General features: G+C 29.5%; 1 protein-coding gene and 1 long non-coding RNA gene across 3 annotated transcripts; one reads left to right on the forward strand and one right to left on the reverse strand.

Moving 5' to 3' along the window:
• The first annotated feature begins 13,279 nt into the window (after positions 1–13,279).
• LOC145186383 (uncharacterized) lies at positions 13,280–15,835 on the forward strand. The gene has a single exon (XM_090066743.1). The coding sequence runs from the start codon at positions 13,487–13,489 to the stop codon at positions 15,218–15,220; it is 1,734 nt and encodes a 577-aa protein (XP_089922869.1). The 5' UTR covers positions 13,280–13,486; the 3' UTR covers positions 15,221–15,835.
• A 968-nt stretch (positions 15,836–16,803) lies between these two features.
• On the reverse strand, positions 16,804–18,237 carry LOC149894793 (uncharacterized). 2 transcript variants are annotated; one of them, XR_016445366.1, is made up of 4 exons: positions 17,987–18,237; positions 17,249–17,298; positions 17,003–17,141; positions 16,804–16,928 (listed from the first exon to the last, which is right to left on the reverse strand). It is a non-coding gene; the product is annotated as an uncharacterized LOC149894793 (long non-coding RNA). The 2 variants fall into 2 exon arrangements; XR_016445365.1 differs by lacking the exons at positions 17,249–17,298; positions 17,987–18,237 and having other exon boundaries at positions 17,003–17,239.
• Positions 18,238–19,562: the final 1,325 nt, after the last annotated feature.

A 19,562-nucleotide genomic window follows, 5' to 3' on the forward strand; every position in this document is an offset into this window, starting at 1 on the left:
AAAAAAAGCTTAATGCCCAAAAGTGTTTTCTATGTGACATTTATCATTTTATGTGACAAAAAATCCCTTTGGTGCAAAAAACACCTCAGGCGCCAACTTTAGTCTCTAGGACCCCTAGTTTGCCATCACCTTCAATATTCAAAATTGTGTTCTTCCAATTGGATTTACAAATGAGGAACCAGGTGAATCAAACAAAACACTTCGTAATTTTCGATTGTATCATTCAAGAAGAACTTCTTGGTATGATGGAATCTCAGACATGTTTCATGATGGATGTAAGTGATCCAGTCATTCAAAGGATGTCTTAAGAAAAGTAAAAAAGCAAGGCTAGAAAACGAAAGCCATTGTAACCTGAAATCGCACACCTTTTACAAAGACTTGTACTTAACCTTTCCGAAAGTGTGCTTGAGAGTGATTATGAAGACTAACCTATTCATTCTTATGAACTTCTAACTTTATTAAATAGTTATTTCTGTCAGTACTTTTATGCGGTTATTTTTTTACTGCCTATTAAATTTCCCATTGAAATATTATTCATATATTAAATTCATTTTTTAACATTTCTAACATTTCTGTGAAAGTTTTTAATCGTAAAATAAATCATTTGTGATTACAATACGTTAGTTTGTTTGAAAAGGTTCAACTACCATATTTTCTACAGGAATTTACTTGTTAACATTCTTAGAATACTTTGAAACTATAATTATAAGCGATATTCGTCTTTTACTGTTGACATTTTTTAAGTAAAATGATGAGTTGCGCAGTTTTGTTTTTTTCTGACCATTGTGCCTCGGTCTTTTATATTCCAGGTATGCAGATGTAGTTTTAGATTGAGGATTAAAGACAAAGGAAAAGTCTTTTGGATTTTGGAATTTTTTCATTCACTTCTAGGTAGTGAGAGGAAGCAATTGAATTAAAGTCAAGCTTAATTCCAATATTAAGGAAGGATTAAACGTTTGTGTCGCAGTTCCAGATAAACACCCGCATATCTACTTGACTTTCGTGAGAAGTCAAACTTGATAGAGCTTAAACACTTTTTCAGGATGTAAAAAAAAAAAAGAAGGATTTAAGGGGCTATCCCCACTTAAAATTTTGAAATTTTCAAAAACAAAAAAAAATTGTTTTTAACTACTTTTACCAGTGTATGATTATAAAAACTGTTTTAAAAGTACCACATTAACCTAAAATTATCTTAATTTGTCTATTTAAACAAACTCAACGCGATATCCCTAGCAACGCCATAACAACATACTTGTTTAACTGTATACACCCTACATTTTACCTTAATTCAACCCAAATGTGTTATAATTGTCATGTACATGCTTGAACAACTTCTTCATGAAATTTTCTAGAATTTTTGTAAAGGTGGCGACAATTAAGTGCGACAATTTAAATCATTTATAGTGTTATTTTATCAGCTTCGTTTTATTAGTGAAAATGGGAAAAGACTGTCGAGTGAAGCAGAGTACACAAACAAACCGTAAAAGGAAAGAGTTTATGGGAAATCATAATATAATTCCTACAGAAATGCTTAACGTTTAACGTTTAATGTCGTTTCGTCATTAGTTACTAGGCTTTGGAAGAGCGCGTTCTTCAAATGCACGCGGCCATTGGAGAAAGATCTTTTGAGCGAGTTAAAACTTTTTTCCTTTTGGAATTTAATTATTAGTTCAGATATATTACATAAAGAATCATCTTAATCAATTATAAATCATATTATAATTGAAGTAAGTATATGAAATAGTTATATATACATTTTTATCAGATAAAGTAGAAAGGATTAAAATTTTTATTAGATAAAGTAGAAAGGATTTAAAGCAGAAAGGATTTTAATTTTTTAAATCGTTCAGATTTTGTTTGTTTTAGTTTTTCTTTTAGCAGTTTTATTTTTATTATTTCATTTTTTAGAAAGAAAATAGGGGTATGAATGTTATTTAAAGTTATACTAATGCTATTTCCATAAAAGGGTTATTAATACTTTGGAATTTCTGTGATGCTATTAAATATTTTTGTTCTTTTTTAGAAAATTTAGAAAAATAAATTAAAATTTTGTGCCAACACTGACAACGCATGTCACATGTTATTGTATGTAAAGGTTAAATGTTGATATGAAGATTACAGTTCTTATGAGAAAAAAAAGAAGGTAAAGAGAATTGTTTGTAAATATATATTTTGTATCTTTTTAAATTTTCTTGTGTCATTTTTAGAATTTTTGTTTGCACACGTTTATTGTTTGCATATATGCTCTTTTGATATGTATGTGTGTGTGGTAATAAGTGCTTTATAGTTGTTTTATCAATGTGTTTTTATAATAATGTAAAGTGTTTTTTTGCTAATTAGGTATGTGTTAATATGTGTTACATAATTGTTTTAAAAATGTGTTTAAATATGTACGTAAGGTATTTATTTATTTTAGTATATATTTAACGGCATAGTTTAAGTTAAATACTGAAAATGAAAGAGCACATTGCAATTCTTATGTAGACATTCCTTATCACTTTATATTTGATGATAAACATTGTAAATGGAAGGTAAGATAAAGGGGTGGTAATAAGGTGATAGTAAGAATGTATAAAGTTAATCCAACTGGAGAATTGTAATTTCTTAGACTGTTACTTTTGCAAGCAAAAGGAACAACATCTTGGGAGGATGTGCATACTGTTAATGGTATTGTCCTTGAAACGTTTTGTGAAGCATGGGTTTTAAAAGGTCTGTTGCAAGATGACACTGAATGGCAGAATACTCTTTCTGAAGCGGTTTTAACACATATGCCAAAGTAAATTAGACAGTTGTTTTCAATTATTTTGACCTTTTGTGAACCTGACAATCCTTTACATCTCTGGAATACATACAAATTTTTTATGATGGAAGAATTCATTCACCACTCAGTCCCACTTCTAATAGCTGAACAAGCTACTCTTCATCAAATTTAAAAGATTATTAATCAAATGTGTTATATAAAACCATTTTTGTTTATAGTTGTATGTATGTTTAAATTATGTTGTTTCCATGTTTTCAAAGTGGTGTGATTTGGCATTATGTTGAGCAAGATTGATAACCTTGCCAGCCAAGCGATGTACTTATAGCAGAGTTGTGACTTAGCAGCATTTAGTGCCAGGCGGATTTACTGCTTTGGAGCTAGGTTGTGTTGTCTAGCCTTTTTTTTAATTATTCTCAAAAAAATATATATAATAATGTCTGTTAATGTTTAGCGTAATGTGTATGAGAGTATGCAACCTTGATCTTTAAATCTAGGGCGTTTTCATGTCCTAAATTTGAAGTAATTGAATAACAAATATTGAACATAAAAACAAATATACTTTTATGTATTTATATGATTAGTAAAAAGATAGATATAGTTAACTTTAAATTGGTTTTCTAATTTTGCCTTTCATATTTTAATTTGGTTTGTTATCTAAACTGGATTTTAGGATCAAGGATGTAAATATTCTATTGTTATGTGTTATTGTTGTGATGTTTTGTGTTGGTATTCATTTTTAACAATATACACCTTCATGTTGGTGACTATTGTAAAAAATGAATAATAGGTTGTTTCATTATTGGTACTTACTGCTTTTATTTATTTACTGAAAGCCAAAACAACATTATGCTAAAAATGCAATTTACATCTTAAATTGGTTATATATATATATATATATATATATATATATATATATATATATATATATATATATATATATATATATAGTACTGTTAATCCTTTTGTACTTCGAAACAGATTTTATTGTTACATTTTCGATAAATGTTTATATTAACTGCCATGTCAAAATGGGTTACTATAAATAGGTAAATCGATTTTAAGTTTTTATGTGGTGTTTTATTTTATTATTTTTTGTTGTTGTTGTTGTTGTAATTATAGTATCATAATTCCTTTTTTTTTTTCTTTAGGATTTACGATTGACGCATTTATGCGATTTATAAAAAGAAACCTGATTACTTTTTATTGTAAATTTTGGTCAGTTAAAATGATATAAATGTATGCAATTAGTTCACTTTTTTTAAAGTTTTCTCTATTTTAAGCCTAATAATTTGCTGTAAGTAATTTAGGTAATCTTTTTAAATGGGTGGTTAATATTGTAGTTTAACGTATTTTTTAAATATCGAGTTACTTAAATTTTATAAAATTTTTAACTAATTAATTAGCTTAGTTTGCATTTGCAACACTTTTGAGGAAAGAAAAAATTTTTATATATGTTAAATTCTTATAAATATTAAAAAGAAAAAATTCTTATACACGTAAATCATTGTTTTACATTTCATTATTCTGGTAAAAGGTCTTCATCAAAAACTTGACTACTCTTAATAAAAATAACTATTCTCCTGACCACCATTAAGGCATAAACGGGGAAGGGAGGTCCTTTATTAGTGTCAAAATATTTAACAAAAGGAATTTTTAGTAAATGGTAGTAAATTACCGTTTACTAAAAGCTATCGAAACAGAGGACATATATATAAAAATGGTCAGATTAATGCCATATATAGTAAAGGTCAGTTATTTTTAATAAATTTATTTGGTTGTTGTGCATTTAACGTTTTAAACACAATTTTCTGTTTTAAAGAAAAACGTATCAAGGGGATACCAAAAAATTAATAAATCATGTATAATTTACGTTCGCTTAACATTAATCTTATTAATTAAAGTTCATGTTATAAAAAATATAACAAGAATATAGCCTTACTTTTTCGTCAATTTAAAGCATGATAGTGTTATTATTTTGTGTTCGTAACTAAAAACATTGTGATGAACTTAGTATTGAGGAAAATGGTTCTGCCTTACACTAATATGATCTATGTCAGTTGTAAATTACTTAATGTAAAATTATTTGTATATTATTTTACCTCCGCATACTTTTTATTTTAATTTTACAGATGGTTCAATTTTTTTAATTTGAAGGGGTTTTTCTAAAAGGTTATTAGTTAAGGTTTCGCAACTTTAAATTGTGGAAAACAGCCACTATAAATTAACAGACCGACCATAACCCGTATTACGGGTTGCTTATTGCTAGTCTTAATAAATCTGTGAACATTGATAGTGTTTCTGATAATGTTAGTATTGAGGTACCAACAATTAATTTAAATGCTGCTTACAGCACTTGTGGTTTGGAACACAATAATGAAAACTCAATTAATTTGTCAGCTTCGTCTCGAAAAGTTTAAGACTAAAAAGATACACTTATTTTGAAACCTTGTATATCTGGTTATCGTATCACTAATGTTGCTGTTTTAGTTTCTGTTTTCAGTACTTTTCTGTGTCCAGAATGTGGTAGTCCCACACTCTCAATAAGTGAGAGATTTAATAAGCGACATGGTTTATCTTCCTTATTATATTTTAAATGTCAAAAAAAAAAAGACGGCAACTATCTTCATCAGTTCTACACCTCTATCAACGATAATAATAAAAAAAGATTTGATATTAATAAGCGAATAACTTATTGCATACGAGTATTGGGCCAGAAATGCAAGCATAATAAAGATTTGCAATTTTATGAATTTACCTAAGCCAATGACAAAAGCAACTTTGAAAAACTGTAGCAGAAAAAGCAATTATAAATGCTGCAAAAAACATACAAAAATGTTTGCACGGCAAAACACAAAATGCTAAAGAATCGTTTAATAGAAATGATATGGGACCGAATACCAAATCAAACATTTGTCTTGCTTACCCAATTAAAAATTGGTATAGGGGAACCTGTTGTACCTTTGACCACGTTGTACCTTTAGTAACTCTGTCCTGTTGGGCGACTATTATCATTTTGCAAAAACGTGAAGCGCCATTTGAAATATTAGCCCATGACGACTCTTTTTACCTTAAAATATCATGGTTGGAGAAGATTGTGTTGATTCACAAGAAATTATTAGTTTTAGCTCTTAAAAAGTAAATACTTATGTTTATCTTATTTTGATAACAAAACTGTCATAAATAGTTGTTTGGTTAATGTATGATATTACTTACATTAACCAACATCTTTTTTTTATTATGGAAAAGTTTAAATAATTATTTCTAACCCTAAATGGGGTTTGAGATGATAATAACTGTGAAGAAACCCAACTCGTGTACCTTTGACCAGAGTAGGACGTGTTACCTTCGACTGGTTCGTTCTGCGCTTTAATATTTTGCGAACTTTAAGAAGACACTTTTAAGAAATATTTCATCAAATTTATCAGACAGCTGTGCTCTTGTATGTAAAAATCAGCGAAAAGCGTACTATTACTTTCTTGCTGGTATTTTCAAAGTTTTAAATATAATGTAAGTGATACAATAATATTATATTTTTATATATTTCTATATCTTACGCATTGTGTTTTATTTAATTTATTGATAAATAAGAGTAAACTTTACACTTCACACACAATCCATTATTGGAATGTATATTTTAATGTACTTATAATGGTTGATAATCAGTTTTGATAATTAAGTTTGTTGACAGCTGTAGCAACTTGATAATTAAGTTGATTATATAGTTGTACTTGAGTTCTGTTCAGCAATAAAGAAGTAAGAGCAAATAAATATATAATCATTTCTGTTAATATGTTTTAATCTTAAAATGCCAAAGAGTAAGTTTAGTGTTTTTCGTAAGAAGATTTGCGAGAAGGATACGTTTGATGCAGTGAATTTTGTTCTTCAACAAAATATGAGGCTATGTAAAGCAGCAAGACATTGCAACAGTAAAAAATCAACTTTGATATATCAGTTAAAGCAGTTTAAAAATCTGTTCCACTTATATCATAGCCTTGCCATAAAACAACATTATGAATTAACATGGAAAGGTAACTATGAGCCAATTCTTTGTATTTTGGCCGGCGTAAATTTTTTTTATCATTTTAGGGGTATTTAGTGGTTACCAGGGCAACAATATGGATTTTCAAAAAAAAAAGGTTAGTGCATTATTCTTTATTTAAAATACACATGTTAGCAAAAATCATTTTTTGTAAAAATGCTTCGATTTAAAATCAGAGAGGGGTACCACCTTAATGCACGAAACCTCATTTACATTTATGGCAAGTTTTTGGCTTGACACACGTTTGGAGTAAAGGCGCATGTAAAAGTCGAGGGTTTTCCTTAAAAGATATAAGGCAAGCAGGGCCGTAACAAGGGCGGGGCCGTCCGGGCCGAGGCCTGAGGCGTCAAAATTAGGAGGGCGCAAATTTTATTAAATTAAAAAAATAATAATCAGTTCATGACACAAATTTTCACGGCGTCGCTGCTGTTGATAAGAGAATTAATTAAAATTCCACCTGTTGATACAAACTCCTAAAGATTTTTTTTTTCTTTTTCTGCCACATAAATTTATTAAAGTCGTAAACCATAATATAAATAAAAATAGCAGGGGCAAGAAGAAGACATAATTGGAGACACTAGTCTCATCTCCTGATTTTAGTATAGGTATTACACTCGCAAATTTATGTTTATCGGGAAAGATTCCTTGGTTTATAGAGAGCGTAAAAATATGCAAAATATACTTTTCTGATTGGAAAACTCTCGGAAAAAAACTTAAAGAAGGAAAGACCCTGGATTCCGATCTGCAGAGAGTTATCAGTGGAGAGATGAAAAAGTGGAGAGACATCTTTGAAAGTGATTGTTAATGCTATTTTGTTCTATGCCAAGAACAATCTTGCCCTTCGGGGAACAACAGAAGGCACCAATCAACAAAACAGTGGCATTTTTCTGAGCTTATTTGAGTTAATTAGCCATTATTATTCTTTAGTGGCGGAACATATTGTGTCCGTTAAAGCAAAAAAAACCACAACATCCTACTTTTCTCCTCGACTTCAAAATGAGCTGATTGAGTTACTTGGGAAGAAAGTCAGAAACGAAACTTTAATGTGGAAAGTTTGCTCTTTTGTCTATTGCATAAATTGTGATAATATATGTAATACATTTAGACCAAAATTTGTATGTATGTATGTGGGAGTGTTCTTTATATAAATCCCCAGTTTTGATCCGATCCTCACCAATTTTTGCACACAGGTATAATTTTTCCAGGAAAGATTTTAGGATATGCTTGGACCACTCCACATTCTATGTTCAGGATGTTTAGGGCTGAGATCAAGTTCCATCCTCCTCCAACCAATAATATCAAATTTGAAAAGAGGTCAATCATAAATGAATTAAATTCAAAAGATAGCTGACTATTTTCTATAGACGCAGTTCACATTTTTTAACAAAACTATCCAAAAAAAATGTTTTTGTCACATTTTTAGTACTCGATTGGACCTCCTTTGCGCTCAATTACTTGATAAATTCGTTTTGGCATACTTCCCACCAAGTTTTCCAGCACTTTTGGCTCCATATCCTCCCAGCATTCTGATACCGCTTCTTTTAGCTCTGCCACAGAGTTATATTGCTTCTGGTCAGCATAGATACGTCTTACAATGATTCCCCAGATGTTTTCAACAGGATTCAAATCTGGACTGCGAGCAGGCCACCACATTTGCTCGATTTTTTTAGCTTCAAACCAAGCTTTAGTCTCGTTACTTGTGTGAATGCTGGCGTTATCTTGTTGAAAAACAAACTTTTTGCGTCGACATTTGTTTTGAAATGGAATCAAACATAATTTTAGCACATCAATGTATTCAGAACTTTTCATTTTGCAAGATGTAAATGCTAAAATTAACTTTCCTGTTGCACAAAACCCAAGCCAAACCATCAAAGATCCACCACCAAAATTCCTTGTCGAAAAATATTTGGGTTCTCTCCTCAAATCACGCCAGTAGCCACTAAAACCATCAGGCCCATTAAGATTAAATTTTTTCTCGTCCGAAAAAATCACCTGGTATTGAAAACAAAAATATTCAGCTATTTAGACATCTCACGCATTTATGAGAATTTAATCTAAAATTTCTTACTTGTTCCCAATCGCGTGCCATGTTTTCGCGGGCGAATTCCATCCGTTTCTGTTTGTGAACAGGCTTCAAATTTGGTGCTTTATTCATTTTTGATCTTACAATGTGTGGGCTGTCTTTGAGAACTTTCCTAATCGTCTCCTTGCAAACATTTAAACCCAAATCTGACTTAATTGTTTTCAAACTTTTTGATGAATTTGATGCGAGTCGAACAATCCTGCGTTTTTCACGGTCTGAAACCTTAGATTTCTTTGGTTTCCTCTTGATTGTTGCATAATCTGTTGGATTTTTCAAGAAATTACGGATAACGTGATCTGATCTCTTCAATCTTCTAGCAATTTCTCGATTTGGAACTTTTTCTCGATGATAAGCCAATATTTGACCTTTTTCAATATTGGTAAGGACCTTTCCTTTCGGCATTTGGTTAAGTTCAACTTAATTTCGACTCACAAAATAAAAAATACTACAGAATATAAGAAATTTGCGAAAAAACTCGTAAAAACTTTAGTGCGTCTATAGAAAATTGCCACGTGAATATTAAAAATTTAATTATTTTAATACAATCAAGATAGTTAATAATTAAATGCATAATGGATCATTGTTTTCTTACATATACTTATTCAAAAGTACCATTAGAACAATTTTATTACCACTGTAACACTGTAAATCCGCTAAATTTTACATGCGTCTATAGAAAATGGTCGCAGTGTATGTATGACATGAATGAAGATGTGTTTTACTATTATCCAATGGTTTTATATGAGTTGATGGTCAATTTCTATTTTACAAAGTTTATATATTATTATATAACTGATTTTATTTTAAGAAAATGCAGTTAACAATTGATCATATATACATGCATACATTTATTTGCTTAGAAAAAACAAATAAATGTTTGCATGTATATATGATCAATTGTTAACTGCATTTTCTTAAAATAAATTTAATGAAGATTCATTATTAAGTTTTTTTTTAAAAATAGAGAATTGATATTATTTACTCAATGAATGCGCTTAAATTCAGCTTCTAATAAGAGGTCTAAAAAACGCAGTCTAAAGACCTCTTTCAGATATCTATAAAAATGTGTCTTTCTGACTTACTTTTTAGAAGTCTACAGAGACGTTTTAAAGCCAAAAAAAAAACAAAAAAAAAAAACAATTACTTATAGACCTACAATTTGCTCACTGAGTTCACAATGCAACAACCCAGCCGGTAAAAATACGATTTAAAGACATCTTTGTTTCCGGCTGAGCTGCTGCGTTTATATATAATAAATAAAATTAATATTAAAACCCAAGGGTTTTCCGTGTGATTTCGCTCTTGCAAGACCTGATTGTGTACGTTCAATCAGATAATTACGCTGGAATTCTGCAATTACATTAATTACGCGAATAGGCATTTTTTCCGGCAGAAACAGTAAGATAGACTCTCCAAGAGCAAGATGATGAACCTTAATTCCTATTTTTTCAAGCTTGACAACTGTGACGTTTACATTAATAGCTTCTCGTTCTAGTCTATCGAGCTTGGTAAAGACTAAGATGTCCTTGTTTTAAATTTTTCTCTTACAGTCGTGTAAAACCATTGTGCCGAGCGGTGGGCATTAAGCCTGATACGATATCGGTTAATATTCCGTACGCTTCACTTTTTAAAACTTACGGCTTCTATTTCTTTTATTTGCTTTTCTCAATTTTGTTCTGTTGTTGAGACTCTAACGTAGGCAAAAGTACGTGGCATAGTTAAGGAAACTGTATTTAAATGGCTGTACTAAATAATACCCATGTCCGTATAATTTATGAACATACGAATGAACCTTTTTCAAAAGCGTTCTTTTTCGAACAGTTATTATTGGAGTAATAGGTATTTTAGATAACCTTATTTTAGTTAAAAACAATAAAAGTGGAGGCTGGTCGATCAATTTTGTGACAATGAGGCAATTAACATCTCTTTTGTCTGCTGTTTCACAGGAAATTCTTTTTTGGTATAATAACTTAATTCTAAAATCAGTTTTATAAACTTGATTTAATGAACATGATAAAAAATCATCGAAATTTATTTAATTTAATATATATATATATATACAGGGTGTATACTTAATTTCTGACCCCCCACATGTTGCAAACACAAGATTTTGAGTTGCTCTCTTAAATGCTACTTTAGCCCGAAAAATACTTTAGTATGTATTTTGGTGTAACTATACTTTCTGCACGTAAAACGCTCACTTCAGATAGGATATGACCTCAGAAAATGTTTATGGGAGCCATTTTGTCAACATACATAAAAATGATATTTTCAATCTCCTTGTCTTCCACGGCCTTTGGCATTATGACTATAGTTTTAGCACGATTTTTAAGTAAATTGTCCTTATTACTCCTTAATATGTGATCTTAGTTTGCCAATTAATAACACATTTTTTCTTCACTGTTTATGACGTATTGCTACTCTTCGAAACCGGGGTCAGAAATTAAGTTTAGCATTTTGGCTACAAGAAATAATCAGCATTATTTTTATTTGCCTTATTTATATCAGTGATACTTGGAGTGGGCTGCCATTACGCAAGAAAAGTGTTTTCGCCTAGTTGAAAGCCTGCCAAGGAGAATTACCCAATGCATAGAAAGAAATGGACAAAATACTGATTACTGACTATTAACATATATTCTTTGTCTAATTAAATTGATATGACAGTAATAAAATGGTATGTGTTGAAATACCGTATTCTTAAACCGAGATATAGGGGGTCAGAAATTAAGTATACACCCTGTATATATTCTTTAAAAAACACAAAAGAGCTCGATTTTCCTTGTTTTTCATAACGTAGTTTTCCCCAATAGCGAACAAACTCTATTCAGTACTTTGCAATATTTTTCTGATAAAGGAGTTAGTGTGAACTAGGATTATTACCTAATCTTTTTTTTAAGTAATATAAAAATTAAAATTTACTAACTTCTAGGGCGTAAACATACAGAAAAATAGTTAAAAACCGATTAATATTTAATCATCAAGATTATAGCTCATACTTAACATATTGAACAATTATTGAACAAATGGGCAAGTTTGGAGGTCGAAGCATTTTTTAATTAGTAATAAAAAAACAAATAAGTACAACAAAAACTGGAAACTTTCTTTAACATTGTGTTGCTCTTTATCAATTCAACCTTGCTTAATTCCTCTCCACACTTTTTTTCTTGTTTTTTGTTGTTGTTTTACTTTTTTCATAGTGTTGTACAGCCGCTTTTTGTCTATTTTTAATGAAACGGATATGTTTATTCGAAAGTCATGATTTAATTGTTTAAATACACGATAAACACCGTATAAAACTTTCATAAAAAAAAAAAAAAAAAAAAAAAACTGCAGAAATAACTCCCATTTCAAGAACATCCATTTTTTCATAACCACTTTTCGGACACCTCGCTACAATTTTAAGTTTGCACATGAAGACATTTTCTAAAAAGATCGTCCATACTCCATTCATTAAAGTTAACAGAGAAAATTAAAGAAAATGAACATGAAGAAAGTTATCTCTAGTGTTGCAATTATTAACATCTTCGATACCAAACTCTATCTTTTTAGTACTAATGCATTATAAACTGAAGTAATTCAAAAGTAATTATACCACCATTTTCAGCAGTTGCCAAAAATGGCCGTTTATCAATTTTTCAACATTAACGTTTAAGCTCTGAAAAATGATCTTTTTCTTTTGTTTTCATACCTTTTATTTGTAGTGGAACCTCCATATTTAGTGGTGTCCTGTATTATAATGCTATCAATTTAGAATTAAATGTTTATTTTAAGGAAATCTCTTCAGACATATTTAATAGGTAATCACAAGTTAAAAAATCAAAATTCAATTCCGTTTAATAGTTAAATAAGAATTAAAAGGCAATTTTCGATTCTGTTAAACCAAGGTTACTAAGTGAAGAAAGAAAAAAAAATTAAAAAAAAAAGGCAAATTAAAACCGAAGTTCAAGACGAAGAAGATGTGTTCGCCGACCCAACTTACGATTTCACGTTTATATTGCTGTTCGGTAACGATCTAAACAAAGATGAGTTGATTAGTTTTGTAAATAGTATTCTCGGTTTTGAAGGTGATCAAGAAGCAACAGATTTCGAAATAAACTCTAATGAACTTTTAGGAGATAGCAAGTGTTCAAAGTAAAGTTGACATTTTATGCACTATTAAAAACAAGCGCAAAAATCGCGATCAAAATGCAGCGAAATTATGAAGAAGAAGTTTTGGCACGTGAGCAAGAATACATTTCAAAAATATTAAACCAAAGAGTCAGAAGCGGGCAATATAACAAGTATCACGAAGAATTGCTTAATACGTACATTATTATTGTAACAAAAAACAATAAAGTTAAGGTTTCGCAAATTTAAGGTATAAGACCCCTCAAAAATCTTAAAAAAAAAGTTTTTTTTTTTTATGTAATTTTGGCACGAAATTTATCGCTGAACACAAATTTAAAAACCATTTTTAAAGATTTTATTTAGTTCTTGAGATATCCAATGTTTCCTTTGACTGGGTAAATTTGGTCTGCATAGCAACACGCATAGCAACGAGTTTTTAAAGAGAATTGCAAGCTTTTTCATTATATTTCTTTTTATCTAATAAACTTTCTAAACAATGGGAAAGTCATGTAGAGTAAAACAAAGTACTAAAAGTAAAAAATCAAGAAGATTTCATGGAAATAGATATACCAGAAATTTGCTAAATGATTCAAATTTGCCAGTAGCTTCCTTTATTAGTACTGAAAAAGACAATCTTTCTTCTAGCACTTTGTTGAATTCATCTGTGTCTTCAAAAAAAATTGAAAAAATTGAGACACCACAGCTAAATGAAAACAGTTCTGTTGGTTATCGTATTGTTGACATGGAAATTTTATCTAGTGTGATTTATCAATTATGTTGTAAAAAATGTCTACAATCTGGTTTAAATCTTTCAGAATGTTTTTCTAAGAAAAAGGGACTGAGCTCAATGTTATATATTTGGTGCTCTAACTGCGATGAAAAAATTGAATTCTATACTTCAAAGAAATGCTCTGGAAGAAAAACTTTTGATGTAAATAATAGAATAATTTATTCAATGCGTGCATGTGGTCAAGGTTTTTCAGGATTAGAAAAATTTACATCTTTAATGAACATCCCTAAACCAATGACTAAAAACAATTACAACAAAACAATTAAAACTGTCTCTGAATGTGCTAAAGTTGTTGCAAAAGAAACAATGATTGATGCTGCCAAAGATATCTCTCAGTCTTCTTTAAATATTGTTGATACTGCAGTATCAGTTGATGGCAGCTGGCAACGACGTGGATTCTCTTCATTAAATGGAGTTGTTACAGTAATATCAATGAAAACAGGTAAAATTCTTGATTGCGAACCAATGAGTCGATCATGCAAAGCATGTAGCCTAAAATTTAAACTAAAAGAAAGTAATCCTACTGCATTTGAAACATGGAAATCATCACATGTATGTAAATTAAATTATCGTGGCTCTGCTCCTGGTATGGAAGTGATTGGTGCACAAAGAATATTTAGTCGTTCGATCTCACAAAATAGACTAAGATATGTAGATTATTATGGGGATGGTGATTGCAAAAGCTTTTCTTATGTTAAGGATACTTATCCTGGTATTACAGTGTGTAAGTTGGAGTGTGTTGGACACGTACAAAAACGTGTTGGTAGTAGATTGAGAAAGTTGAAAAAAACTATTAAAGGACTTGGAGGGGAAGGAAAATTAACAAATGCTACAATTAACCGTCTACAAAATTACTATGGAATTGCTGTTAGGCAAAATGTAAATGATTTAGAAGGTATGAAAAAGGCCATACTTGCAACATTGTTTCATGTATCTTCATCAGCTGAAAATAATTGGCATGATCATTGCCCTGATGGTATTAATAGCTGGTGTCGTTATAAACAAGACAAAGCTAATAAAACCTCTACCTACAAACCAGGCACAGGCCTTCCACTCTCAGTTGTCAGCCATTTAAAACCTATTTATATCGATCTATCTCAAGAAGAACTTTTAAAAAAATGCCTTCATGGTAAGACCCAAAACCAAAATGAAAGTTTTAATGGGATTATATGGCAGCGCATACCCAAAACAAAGTATGTTTCTTTAACACAGTTGGAGTTTGGAGTTTACGACGCTGTTTCAAATTTTAATATTGGAAGAAAAGCAAGTGTTCTTTTATTTGAAAAGTTGAATATGATTCCAGGAATATATACTCTTCAAGGTTGTTCAATCATGAACAAAAAGCGTCTAATTTTTGCAGAGTATCAAAATCGGACAGCATCAAAAAAGCAACGAAAAGTAATTCGTGGATGCAAAAAAAAAAAAAGAAGATGCAGATAATGACCAAGAAAGTAGACTATATGATCCTGGTTCATGTTCTTATAAGTAACTGTTTTTAAACTGGCATTTTCATTGAAAATTTTTGGTACAATTATGAATGTTATATTTAAATGCGTTTTTCTCAATATGTAAATTTTTGACCTCCCGGCCATCCTATTTCATTAACGGTATGTTCAATTTGCATGAAACTTTCAGCAAATGTTTATTGCATCTAGTTTTACAATTGGAACTAAAAGTTTTGCAATATTTTAAAAATTTCTATATTTATACTAGCTTAATCTTAAAAAATTTTGTTTTTTTTAATGCACCATTTTAAAAATTTCAGTGTAACTCAAATATTTATTTTTTTAAAATAGTTTTAGTTCAGTTTGTAGATAAACATGTTGTTAACCTTTTGCCAAAATTTCATACCCTAAATGCTTTCAGTTACTGAGATATTATGGCCGGGGTGGCACAAACATTTTTGAATGTTGACTATTTTAATTGGTAACCATGACAACTAATAAAATTATTTTTTATTTTTTTAAATGTTGTTACCTAGTTCTTTCTCAGAATATAGTTGGTTTTTTGTTAAAAGAGTTATTTTAATTTAAAAATTTTTGAGGGGTCTTATACCTTAAATTATGGAAAACAGCCAATATAAATTAGGTACCAGACCAACCATAACCCGCATTACAATTTGCTTTTTGCTAGTATAAGCATGTTAGCAATAATCATTTTTTGTAAAAATGCTTCGATTTAAAATCAGAAAGGGATACCACCTTAATGAACAAAATAATGGAATAGTCATCAATTGCAACCTTAGGTGATAAAATTGGGGTAAAAAATGTTTAACTTCCCTATTTGGCTTTGCTATTGCTTTATAAATGTGCCTAAAATGCAGAATTCTAATGCAACTACTTTGGGCATTTACAAATGGTCATATGTCAATTAATTAGACTAACCCTTATTTGATTTAACCTGCGATGCCAAATACTTGGGTCCACTCTGTTACTTAGGAATTTTAACCATGCTTCGGCCGCATTTGTCGGATTTATTATTGTTAAACATTTTGGGCGTTACTGCGTGACAATAGAGATAAATCGATAAATAATTTTCGTATCATACGATGGGTAAGACTTCTTAATGGTTGAAGTTTTCGAACTTTAACTTTGAAAAACCATTAGGAATTAAATTTCAAAAATTCTTTTATTAAGTAATAATTAAGAAACAAATTTTTTAAATTTAAAAAATGTGTTTAAAACTGTTAACTACTTCTTTGAAAGTTTTTTTTTTTTTTTACATTCTCATATAACCCTCTTTTTAATATTATTTATATATACTAGCAATAAGCAACCCGTAATACGGGTTATGGTCGGTCTGTTAATTTATAGTGGCTGTTTTCCACAATTTAAAGTGAAACCTTAACTAATAACCTTTTAGAAAAAACCCCTTCAAATTGAAAAAATTAGACTATATGTAAGAATAAAATAAAAAGGAAGGAGGAGGTTAAATAAGTTACAATTATTTAACATTATTTTAGTAATTTACACTTGACATAAGTCATATCTGAGTAAAAAAAAAAAAAAAAAAAAAAACGTTGGTAACCCTTTTTTGCAAACATATATTATTTCTTCAAAAAAAATTATTAGTAAACGTTTTTAAAAAATTCACAAAACTTTACAATATTTTGTTCTTCTATACCACATAAACACATCATCTAATAAATCTAAAATAAAAAATGTAACTAATAAGTAAATAAATAAGAGAAATATTACATACAAAAAATGAAAATCAATGTACCTTATAGAGAAAAGCTGTTGTGATTTACCAGAGTAGTAGTTGTAAAATATTATTATTTTATGTTAGCTTTTACAAAATAATTTATACTGGAACATCATGATTCCAAAATATTTATAGCAAAATCATGTAGTAAACAGCGCTAAAGACAAAAAATCAAATAGAGATAAAACAAATTGTATATATGGCAAAATAACTTGTATTGGCTTTTAGTGAATGATTAAAAGCAGTGATTTTTAATAAAATTACCTATTCACCAATTTTAACAATAGACACCAACATGAAGATAAGCCAAATGTCTATTAACTCAAAAGATAACAAAAAAAAACATTAGAGCAACAGCACACAACAATAGCACACACCATAAGTTAATATAATATGTATCTATAATATAACTTAAGTAAAATAACATTCATATATAACAAAACATAAGTAACAACATTACACAAAATGTTATTAAAATACATTACTATGTATATTTAGCATAATTAATAACTAAGGCTTGAAAACAGCTAGACCTTAACAAGTAACAGTTTGACACTAAACACTATCATGTAACCCTGTATTAAAAATACATCACTTGGCTGGCAGAGTTGACAAACCTTGCTCTACACGTTTACCAAGTCACAGCACTTTGAAAACACAGAAACAACATAATATAAACATATGTACCAACTATAAACTCAATAAATGTGTTTAAATATATATATAAGGTTAAATGTATACATTATATACATATTTAAACACATTTTTAAAACAATTATATAACACATATTAACACATACACAAACAATAAAAAAAACACTTTACATTATTATAAAAACACATTGATAAAACAACTATAACGCACTTATTACCACATACACATACATATCAAAAAAACATGCAAACAATAAACATGTGCAAACAAAAATTTTAAAAATGACGCGAGAAAATATAAAAAGATCAAAGTAAACAAAATATATATTTACAAACAGCACTCTTTACCTTCTTTTTTTTCATACGAACTGTAATCCTCATAACAAAATTTAACCTTTACATACAATGACATGTGGCATGCCATGTCAGTGTTGGCACAAAATTTTAATTTATTTTTCTAGATTTTCTAAAAAAGAACAAAAATAGTTAATAGCATCACAGAAATTTCATAGTAGTAATAACCATTTTATGGAAATAGCATTAGTATAACTTTAAATAACATCCATACCCCTATTTTCCTTCTAAAAAATAAGATAATAAAAATAAAACTGCTCAAAGAAAAACTAAAACAAACAAAATATAAACGATTTAAAAAAAAATTAAAATCCTTTCTACTTTATCTAATAAAAATTTAAATCCTTTCTACTTTATCTAATAAAAATTTAAATCCTTTCTACTTTATCTAATAAAAATGTATATATAACTATTTCATATACTTACTTCAATTATAAGATGGATCTTAACGATGATTATTTATCTTAATATGATTCTTTATGTAATATATCTAAACTAATAACTAAATTCCAAATCTAAACTAATAATTAAATTCCAAAAAGAAAAAAGTTTTAACTCGCTTCATGGATCTTTCTCCAATGGCCGCGTGCATTTTGAGAACGCGCTCTTTCAAAGCCTAGTAACTAATGACGAAACGACGTTAAAAACTAAACATTAAACATTAAACGTTTCTGTACTAATTATATTATAGATGCAAATTTATTATCAAATATGCAAATACTGAAATAAAATTAAATCTTTCAAAAAGTGATAAATTATCAAGAGCAACATGGCTCTTCGAAGACCGATAATGAACGAATTTGATCCTCTTTCCGTAGTAGAAATTGGAGCAAGATTTAAATGTAACTTAGAAGGTACTATTCGCTGGTACAGAACTCATGCTTTACTGGCCGAAAGCATGAATTGTAGTGTATGTGACGTTCAGTGCACACAGCAAGTAAAAAACAGCACGATCGATATACGATGTCACTCTAAAGGCTGCAAAAGAACTTTTAGTTTGAGAAAAGGCAGTCTCTTCGAGAAACCTCATTTACATTTATGGCAAGTTTTTGGCTTGACACACGTTTGGAGTAAAGGCGCATTTAAATGTCGAGGGTTTTCCTTAAAAGATATAAGAGAAGATGTTAACATTGAATTGAATAACACCATTGTTGATTGGAATCAATATTGCAGAGATATTTGCGTCGAATATTTTATCAATAACCCTAACCGAAGAAGCGGGGCTGGGTGGATTGTTGAAATAGATGAATCTGATTTCTGTAGAAAAAAGAATCACGTTGGTCGCAAGTAGATTTAATAAACAGGAGACAGCATCACTTTACTTTTATGAAGCCAGTTTTGAAAGTTGGCCGCCATCTTAGCTATTCTAAAATAATATCACGGAACTTAGGACTTTACTTCAATTTGTTACACCAAGTCAAAAAATTTCAATGATTGCAATTATATTATTGAATAATTGGTCATTTTATGTTTGGCAATTTGTACTTTCATGTTAAAATTTATTTGCTAACTGTTAGTTTTCTTTAGTTCATTTCAATAACATTTAGAAAACTGAAATAGACTTTCATAA

Source organism: Hydra viridissima, unplaced genomic scaffold, assembly GCF_058129835.1.
Source record: "Hydra viridissima isolate aposymbiotic clone 2 unplaced genomic scaffold, HvirCarnegie_v1 scaffold_1, whole genome shotgun sequence".
Lineage (NCBI taxonomy): Eukaryota > Metazoa > Cnidaria > Hydrozoa > Anthoathecata > Hydridae > Hydra > Hydra viridissima.